This window comes from Apaloderma vittatum, unplaced genomic scaffold (assembly GCF_000703405.1).
Source record: "Apaloderma vittatum isolate BGI_N311 unplaced genomic scaffold, ASM70340v1 scaffold4193, whole genome shotgun sequence".
Taxonomy (NCBI): Eukaryota; Metazoa; Chordata; class Aves; order Trogoniformes; family Trogonidae; genus Apaloderma; species Apaloderma vittatum.
Genome location: NW_009707357.1, coordinates 6,997 through 16,954, shown reverse-complemented (window position 1 = coordinate 16,954; position 9,958 = coordinate 6,997). Strand labels below are relative to the sequence as shown.

The following is a 9,958-nucleotide window of genomic DNA, read 5'->3' as shown; positions in this document are numbered from 1 at the left end:
GGTTCAGCACCTTTCAAACTGTGCCAAACTATTTTTTTGCTTAATGATCGGTCCGAGCCTGTGTGCGTACATCGTTAGCCTTGCGTATGGAGGGGGTAGGAGAACACATTTCACTTCTGATACCAGTGATTGTAAGCTTATTGTTGAGTTGTGCTGGTATCTCTAAGTTTTTAATACCATCTCTGACTGCAGCTCTGTTGGGGTTATATTTAGCAGGTTACTGCTCTTCTCTACACAAAGTACATGCCAACGCAACTTGCAATTGCAGAAGAAACGTTTTGAAATTAATTTCTTATGAAAGAATCAATGCGTAAACTCTTTTCTTTTTGCGTTAGGCATTATTCCGAGCTTGTATCGGACATGTGCAAAGGTACCCCGAGTTCTACACGCTCCAGGAGATCATGAGCATCATGGGAGGGAAGTTTCATATGCAGTTGACCTTTAGGCTGGAAAAAAGTCTGCTTGCACTGGTAACATCTTACATATATGTATTGTTTAGGTGTTATTTTCAAACAGTGGGAGTTATGTTTGGGTTGTGTCATGCAAGGATTCAGGTTTTTTACAAGTATTATTCAGTGCTTGGGTTAGGGGTTATAATTTATAATTTTTAATGGAAATGTTAAGGAAATTATTTTGGTATTAAGACTGTTAGCACCCTTCACTGTGTGTTTGCAATAAAAAGATTACGTTAATAGTGTGGTTTTTTAATGTAACTTTATAATGCACCTGCATAAATTCTTAATATTTTTTGTGGCATTGGGTCAGCATGGTTTTAGTTAAAGCTTGTTTGTGACACTCGTTGTATTCTTCAAGGGCTCGGCAAGACGTTGTAAGACAGATTTCCCGACCATGCCCGTCCAGCTGCCCACAGATTATCAAACTGTCACATCTATTGTAACTCCCCAAGAAAAGGCTTCTGCAATGCACAATGTGAGTAACCTTTTTATTGACGTTTTTAAGGCATCTTTTGTAGAGTAGAGCGATTTGGCCTTTTTCGCGTAGGGTGTTTTTGTCTTGTTTTGTTTTTTCCCTGGTGTTACACATCTTGTAGCACGTGAATGTTATTTGTTGAGTATTTTGTTTACAGCAATCACACCGTCCTCTTCAGAAGTTACTGCATTTTGGCCATAGTGTCTCTTGAAAAGAATTCCTCTGTTCCCTCAATGAAACATTAGAGAGATTCTGAAACTGGAACACACCGTCTGTGGAATCTAGATAGAAATGTTTATTTGTTGTTCCTTTTAAACTCTGCTTTGCCATTTCTAATGTGGCCTCTGTGTGTGTGAGTGTGCATACCATACACGTGAACGCCCGTACGTGTAAAGGCTTCTGATGGACGAAAGGAGTCCGGAGGGTAAAAAGAAATACTTTAGACTGTCTGATTTCCGAGAAGTCAATTAGTTAACTCCCCCTGGGTATTTCTTTTGCTAGACGGCATCAACTCCATTTCCGAGTGGAACAATTTTTAGATTCCCTTCTACCTTACCATTAAATGTCTGATGTTTCTGTGTTCTTCCACAGAGAAAATCAATAGATTTTTCATTCTGTAGAACTTAGTTTTTGAGACTGTTTATTCCAGATAAATGATCTACTACTTTAAGGAGTTTGTTCATATATAAAAAAATCAAACTCTCAGTAGAGACACTGTGATTGCAAAGACGCTTTTGCTTAAGAAAGTCGTAGAGGTGACCCAGGAGAATGAGTTACGCCTTGAGATATTACAGCTATAAACAGAACGTTTCTGATGACGGTCTCAGGTGACAGAAAAAAGAACATGGCTAGATTTTTTTTTTTTTTTCTTATTTCTCTCACATGGTCCTCAGTGCTCCTGGGCTTCCATTATCTTCTTATTCCTTAATATTCTCCTCCCACCTCATGAACATTCCCAGCCTCCCATCTTGATGGAGACCTGTACTCCTAATGCTTAATGATTTTATAATTTCAATTCTGAATTAGTATTCATAATGTTTTTATATTCAAGATTCTTTATATGGAATCTATATTTAAATAACTTGTGCAGTTTTTTAACTGTGCTTTAACGTTGGGTGCCCGTACTGTGCTACTCCTTCAAGTCATTAGAACCTCTGTAATACATGGGTGAAGGAATCCATGTATTTCACGAGCATCCAAGTTCCTGTTCAGCCTAGTGCTTCAAATTAAATTCACATTAGCAGGAAGGAACTCAGAAGCACTAGACAAGAAGATACATTTTCTCATGCTGCAAGGTGGAATGCGTAAGATTCAGCCAAAAAAAAACCTTCAGGGGAATTTGTTGTTTTTCCATTTGATCCAAAGGCTGGCAGTGTGGTGGTAATTGGGGTTTTGGTTTGGGGTTTTTTTTTGCATGGGGGTGTAATCCATGTTTCTTTGCATTTGAGATTTTCCTTATGAATTTAACTTTATGTGTGTATTTCTTAAAAACTTTTAAAATGTCTCTTTTTTTTTTTTCTGTTTAGGATATTAGTTCAGATTCAAATGCAGAAAAACTTGCTTTGAAATACGGTCCTCACGTTGTTTTAAGTAATCAGTCGTTATTTACTTTACTGAATAATCATGGACTGAACTACAAGGAACAATGGGAAATCCCAGTTTGCATTAAAATGATCCCTGTTGCAGGTACAGTATTTGTTTAAATATTACTGATTTTCGGCCATGGGGCCCTTTATATATTCTCATAATCCTTTTCAAATAGACTGAATGACAGGAGATCAGAAAATCCAGTAAATCCAACTGTGGCAAGGTAGAAGGTAGTCTGGTTTAGTTCACACGGTAATAGAGTACTTGAATTTTGGTTTTATTTAGAAAAAAAAGCAGCTAAGGTCAATGAAAAATCGTAAGATCAGTTTTTTACCTTTTCTGAAGAAGCAGTACCCTAGAATGCACTTATAAAAAATTGCTTCTCTTAAGTACTTCCACGTTTCTAAATTCAGGAATCAAAGGAGCGACATTTGATTCATTTAGTTCACAAATCTTTAAAGGGCAAAATCCTGAAGTTGTTAATTTTTCAACTGTCATCTGGTAAGGAGTCACGAGTCCTTTGTTGTACAGAAAATTGTTTAGTTTAATCAAAGCTACTGTGAAAAATGAACTTTAAAAAACCCCATTGCTGCAGTTTGTCCTCTCTTTTCGTAGAGGAAAGCTTGATAATAAGGTCATTCAATAGTTTTCAGCACCTTGTTCCACCTTGTTACTGAGAATAGTAACAACCTCTACAAGTGTCACCATTAACACTGAGTTTGGACATGCAGCTGCTTTCCATTTGGGAAAAAAAAATCGCTTGTATCCTTTTGCTTTTCAGACTGTAAGCTCTGCTTCCTAGAAAGGGAAAAAAATCCTGCATAAAGTCATTAAAATAATCAGGTGAGCTGATTTCAATTAGCTAAGAAAAAAGAGAAATTTTGACTTTTTTTGCTAAAAATGAAGAGCAGAGCTTTTTTGGAATGAGAAGAACCTAGCTGCATTGTAGACTAATGAATAAATAATAAAAAATAATGATGGGGATCACTTTTTCCAACTGCAACACAGAATGTTTTGAATCAACTGATTAACTTACCTGAACACTGTTCTTCACTTGTCAGACACTCCAGCAGTATCTGAATGGAGATTTCCTCTTGCTACCTTTCTTTTTCCTTTTTTTTTTTTTTTTTTTTTAAATGAACTGTTTTTTTCTCAGGATGGGTATTTGTAATGGTCGTTGTCTGGCAATGCCCGTGTTGTGTGCATTTCACACGGCTTTGTGTAGCAGGCTTCTGGAGAGTGGTAAATAAGCTGTAAAATACCCACAAGTTTTGCAAATTTTGCACTTTCTTACATGGTTACCTTTATGTTACCTGTAAAGATACGCCTCACTTCTTTTGCATCAGCTTTACGGTTTATACACTGAATTTTCAGGTCCAAAGTCAACACCGAAAGGTCAATTGTTAGTGTTTCTCGAAGGGTTTCTCCTCTTTCTTTTCCGCTTTCCCTGTAACCCACCTCTTGCATTAATTATAATTTTTTTGCTTTTTGGTTTTTGCTTTTTTTTCTAGAACAGTGATACCATGTTCACCATGTGCCTTTGCTTTGTGCAGAATACTGGGCAGGGTATCGCTGTCATTTTTTTGATCCATCTGTGGGTGATTCCTGTGTTAAGTGTGTTGCGGTATAAACAGAAGAGTGGGGCAGCCAAGCCTAAAAACAATTACTGATGGGAAGAAATATAAACTGCAGCCATTGCTTTTAGGTGATAAGAATTTTTAAAAAATAATTAAAATAAAAATAATTGAGGCTCATTGAAGCAACAAAAATATTTTTGGACAACAGAATACATTTGAAGATATAATGAAATATAAGGAATCCTAAATCCTGAATTCTTATTTTACATAGTCTGTATGTAGAAATGCATTTAAAATACTGTTTGTACTGCGTATTGCTGTCTCAGGATCCTAAAAATTCGTGCTGTATCTGGGCATACTCTTATTTTCTGTGTTAATGAATTGGAGGATGCATTTTCGTTTTCTCGTGTGAGTGTGGAATGGATTTGACCATAATTGGCAATTGAAAGTTCTATTATTTAACTTATACGCAACCTTTTTTTTTTTTACCTTTTGCTTCATATGTGCTCATTCCCTTTCCTTTCTTCCAAAGGTGGCAAACCAGCTAAAGTGGTTTATGTCGATTCACCTCTGCTGAGAAAGGAAATGACAGTAAGAGAGAGGAACCAAATCTTCCACGAAATTCCGATGGACTTCCTGGCAACCAAAACATCTTACGTTTCTGTTTCCGACGTATCGATGGACAAACCGGCTGAGGACAACTTGCCTCAGTGGGATGTATGTGGCTTCGCTTCCTAAAAACAAGCAAACCGAACCGCACCCCTGTTACAATTCCTGAGGGACTCGTTCTTGTGGTGATGAGGGAACGTTTCAGTTTCCTCGTAGTAGTTTTTCTACTGCTGAGTTACAGACTCTCTTTTAAAATGCCTGATTCCTTTAAATGCTTCTGTTAAACTAGCATCTCCATTTCAATGTTCATTAACGTGTACTTTGATTAGTTTATTTAAGTGGGAGAAGTTCTATGAACTTTCAAAAAGGCCTTTCAACTCGTGGAGCTTCAGATGTTCCATGTGAAACACAGGATTGATTTATTTTTTCAATTACTGCCTCTGCCCCAGCAGTCAAAATATGAGTAGTAGAACAATTATTTTTTCATGTTTTCAGTATCTCCTTTGTGATTAACACATTCTATTTCTTGGTTTGCTTTATTTTAAATGTCTTTCACATTATAACTTTTTTCTCCCTGTGTTAAGATGCCTTCTGATGCCTGCCAGTACAGGAAGATTCCTCTTCCAGATGACACAGGGATGGACTTTGATGATGACGTTACAGAGCTGGAAACTTTTGGAGCAGCTGTCAAGCACTCCAAAACTTCTAAAACTGAAAATACTTTTCCCGCAGTTAGTAATACTGCTAAAGTTTTATCACATGACCTGAAAACGGGGAAAAAAAGTATATCCACCGTAAACAGTGGAGGTGAAGAAGGGAAAAACACTCTTTGGGAGCAGGGAGTTGCAGCATGTGCCAGCACGCAGCTCCCATCATTGGGTGGCATTCCGTGCTTCAGCCCTGAAGAAAATTCCTCTCAGAAAAACTTGAATTCGCAGGAAGTAGGACTGAACAAAGCGCAGCACGTCACGACTGAAGAGGTATTGGACAATGGAACAAAATTAAATACTCCCTCTGATGCTGTTAGTTACAAGGAAGAGTCCGATGCCGCGCTAAAAAATGAGACTTGCGCTTCTTTATGTGGTAGTGACACAGATGAAGAACGTTTGATAATTGATACAGAACATAAACCCACTGATTCTTGCCAAACACCCGTACCGAACGTTGCTTCTCATGGCTCGGCAGAGACTGCCAAATCACCTTCCCCCACCCAGATTCCGTTAGCGAGCGGGACGGATTGCTCAGAGACCGTGGAGCAGGGCAAAAATGCTTCCAGAAAGCCTACGAGAAAGTTGTCCAAAGAGTTGGATCCGGTTGGGCACATTTTGAAAATGCAAACTGAACTTCTCAAGTCACCTTCCCAAAAAGCTCCCGAGCAGCCGGTGGTGAGCTGTGATAATTCTAACGCCGTGCCGGCCCCTGTGCCTCCGTCTCCAAAACCACCGGTAACCTCCAGCACAGAAACTGCGCCAGGCCCTGCCTCGAACCCCTCTAAAAATACCTGGACTTGGCTTTTTCAGGGAGTGCCAAAGAGTAAGTAATTGTGTTTGTGGTCTAAGGAGTAAAACTTGAACTCTTGGTAAAATTTTAACGCCTTCATCTGAAGAACGTCCTTAATGCCTCTATATATTTACTGTATGTATATTTATGTACCTGTGTATATTTATTGAGAGATGTGACTTTAGCTTTTTTTTTAATACCTTTTCTGTGTGAAAACTAGTTTTGCACACACAAAGAAGCATTTTGAGAGCTGTTTGTCTGCAGAGGTGAATGTGAAATATTGTTTTACTTTAGAGAAGGAAAAAGTGGTTATACACAAGGAAAATAAATGTTTTGGTAGCGAAATGAGTTCCTTTTCCTTGGAAATTCAAATATTTGAGTAGTCTGGTCTGAAAAAATATTCTCTTGGCAATCAAAAATGGAATTATTTTACATTTTCTGTAGAAGAAAAATAACTTGTAGGAAACGGATCCTATTGAAAATTAAAAATTAAACCTACTGCAAAAGAAAGCGAGCTAATTAGCTTTAGTAAAGAATGTGCAAGCTTGTAATTTTTATTTGTTTTCTGTAGGAAAGCTGCCAAATGAACTTCAAATGCTTGAAGAAGACCCTTCCGAGTATAAAGCACCTGAGCACGGCAACCTTGTGTATAAGCTGTTCAGTCTGAACGATCTGTTGTTACTTGTGCGTTGCAGCGTGCAGAAAGCCAAGGCATTGCCACCACACCATAAAAAGAAAAGAGCCCGAAGGGTACACGTTTTGTTGTTCGCTTTTTTGGGTTTGTTTTGGTCTTTTAACCGTTGTGCTTCACTGGCATCTCTAGGATTCCTGGTCCTTCACAGCATTTGTGTTTTCACTCAGACAATTAGTACGTGTAGCTGTAGTACTGCAGCGTGTTTTGAGTAAATATTTACCGTGCGAAGAGAGGGAAGAATAATTTGTGATTTCTTTAAACCTGTTTGATTAGGAGATAAGAATCTCTCTGGTTTTTACTACGATTGCATTACAGTAATATTCATGGGTAATTATTACCGTGCGAAGAGAGGGAAGAATAATTTGTGATTTCTTTAAACCTGTTTGATTAGGAGATAAGAATCTCCGGTTTTTACTATGATTGCATTGCAGTAATATTCATCGGTAATTATACTCGTGTAGCCTAATGTCAGTTTGAACTATTCTTAAAAGTTAATGCAGTAATTAGGTTTTTGGCCCACGGCTTTGAGAATTTTCATGAACGTAAATAGTTTTAAGCAGGATTCAGCCTTGCTATTATACCTAGTTAAACAGAGAGACAGGAGGTAGAATGAACAACAGAGGACACATTTAAAGATAAAAAGAGTTATTATTCATTCTGCTTGGAAAGAGCATGGTATACATCTTACCAAATCGTTTGTCTTGAGGAATAAAATGCTTTAAATGCAAGTGCAATCCAAATATTCTTTGTAACATGAGGAGAAGGGAACCTTATTTTGGAATCCTCAGTAATTTATTACTTTATTTTTTTATTACTCCGAATCACTGAATGAATTTGAGGTAGTGTCTCCTTCCCTGGAATACCAGAATTAGGATAGGCAGGCGTTTTGTGAGGTGTTTGTCCTCTGTTGAAATAGAAATATACCTTTATAACTCTGATTACTTGCTGAGCTTCCGTGCTCAGAATCGTATTTTGAAGAAATACTTTCTCTTTGCTGTGGATGGACTGCTTGTAAAAGCCTGTGAAGTGATGCTTACTTTGTTACTCAGAAAGTGAGCCCTGTTGGTTTTGGGTACCTTTTTAATTCCTGCTTAAAATTAAGCTATGATTTGTCAGTGAGAAGAGGCTTAGATTTTGTCTGTTCGCACTAACTCGCAAAGGTTAGCCTCTCCAATGAGAGTCCGGGCACTAGGTTCTAGTGAAATTCTGACAAGGGGAATAAATGGCTGGATTCCACTAACAAACAACTCAGAAATATAATGATGTGCTTTTTGTTAAATTCCTGCAGAGGGCACTAGAGCACAGAAGGACGAAGTTCCAATTGGAAAATTTACTTAGTGACAAAAACTTACTATTTGTAAAAGCTTGCCTGGGCTGTTTTGGTTTTCATTTTTTCCCCTGTCCTTTTCACCTTCCTCTCTGTAGAGTCTCTGTGGTCCTGGTTTGTACGGTGGGTTTTACAGAGTGCAGGCCATCACCCAAACCCTTTGAAACGTCTGCATTGCTTTAGCTGTGATGGAAAACTATGATGGTCAGCTGCAAAATCTAGTTCAATTATGGACGTTCTTTGTGCGGTCAGTGCTGATTTTCCTTGTACCTTGCCTTTTACAGATTGTTCCGATATTTCTGTTGCCAAAACTGGAATACCAAGCCTATTACGGTGTTGAAGCTCTCACAGAAAGTGAAGTGTGTCGGTTGTGGACAGAGAGTATGTTGCATTCCGAATGTTTATTTTATATTGGTAAGTTCATCTGTTGATTTTGGTTCAGAAAACATGTAGGTCTGAATGTTCGTGGAATAGCACAAGAATATTTGTCAAAGCTATATCCCATATGTCGTTATTTTAGCTTTCTAATTTTGGTTTTCACTTTTGTCTTGAATAAGTGCATTGTCTAAAATTTCTTGAGTGGTAAATGAGGATATTTCAGCTTGGGTTTTAGATGAGTAGCATTCTGGTGAACTTTGTTTTCAGAAACTGCTTTTACTGGCCTTTCACAGACAGGGTATCTGTAAATGTGAATTGAGTTGTCTGAACTTAGTACTCTTCATGACTTAAAAGTGAAAACTTCAAGTCTTTGGGGGGATTCTTTTCTTTTTCCTTTTTAAATGATAAGTTGTATACAAAATGAATTATCACGAGTGATAAAATATTTCTTGGTGAAATGCGGGCTGTAAATACATCTCAACATTTAAAAGTATTTCACAAAATGTTATTACGTACCGAAATAGAAGACGAACAGTGGATCAGGTATGTAGCTCAGAGGATGCCAATTCCTTGGCCTTTGTGCTTGCAGTGTGGGAAAAGGTCAAATGTTACTTTTCTTTAAAACAGACAATAATCTTCATATTTCTGCCCTGATAACATGTAGATGTAAGAGAATGGAGGGGAAGCAAGATAAGCCTGAACCAAACTCTGTCATTGAGAAACAAGAGAATTGACATGCTTTGAAAACCATGTACAGGTGTGTGATAGCTGAGATACTAGAAATTATTTTCTGGATTTCAGTTTATTAAGTTAAATTCCTAGCAGGAAGAAAAAGAAAACATAGCACAAGCTTATTGAAAACTTCTTTCCATAGCTGTGATATTCCTCAGGAGTTCTGAACATTGGATGATCTTACTTTAAACAAACACATTTTCCAGGTTTTCTGTTGTCCATATCTAACTGATCCCTGAAAATGAATTTCCTAATATGTGATACGACTTGTAACATCCCTGTCAAAGGGATGGTCTTCATACTCCTTGTCCTGTATCATGTAGCCAATGGAAACAGGAGAAAATCTAAAAGAATCTGTAAGCAAGGAGTAATGGTTGGAGAGAATGAAGCAGGAAACTGCAAATGCCTACAGGAAATGACAGCTGTAATTGAGAACACAGCCAATACAAAGACAAAAAGCCTGGAAATGTCAACAGACACATACCTGACTTGTAAAGGCCATTTATCCAAAAATCACATTAACGAAGCACACTAGGAATGCAGTGAGACAGGGAAAGTTTCACTCACAAACATCCTGTAGAAGACATGTTATTCGAGTTTGTACAATTGACATTTTTAACATTG

At 37.8% G+C, this 9,958-nt stretch overlaps 1 protein-coding gene across 1 annotated transcript in view; it reads left to right on the top strand.

The window, feature by feature from the left end:
• ICE2 (interactor of little elongator complex ELL subunit 2) overlaps nucleotides 1–9,958 on the top strand; it is an 18,078-nt gene that overhangs the window by 2,458 nt on the left and 5,662 nt on the right. The window contains exons 3-9 of the mRNA XM_009866145.1: nucleotides 336–470; nucleotides 814–930; nucleotides 2,457–2,616; nucleotides 4,627–4,811; nucleotides 5,288–6,236; nucleotides 6,775–6,953; nucleotides 8,509–8,638. Coding sequence (XP_009864447.1) covers nucleotides 336–470; nucleotides 814–930; nucleotides 2,457–2,616; nucleotides 4,627–4,811; nucleotides 5,288–6,236; nucleotides 6,775–6,953; nucleotides 8,509–8,638 — 1,855 coding nt within the window. The remainder of the gene's footprint in view (nucleotides 1–335; nucleotides 471–813; nucleotides 931–2,456; nucleotides 2,617–4,626; nucleotides 4,812–5,287; nucleotides 6,237–6,774; nucleotides 6,954–8,508; nucleotides 8,639–9,958) is intronic.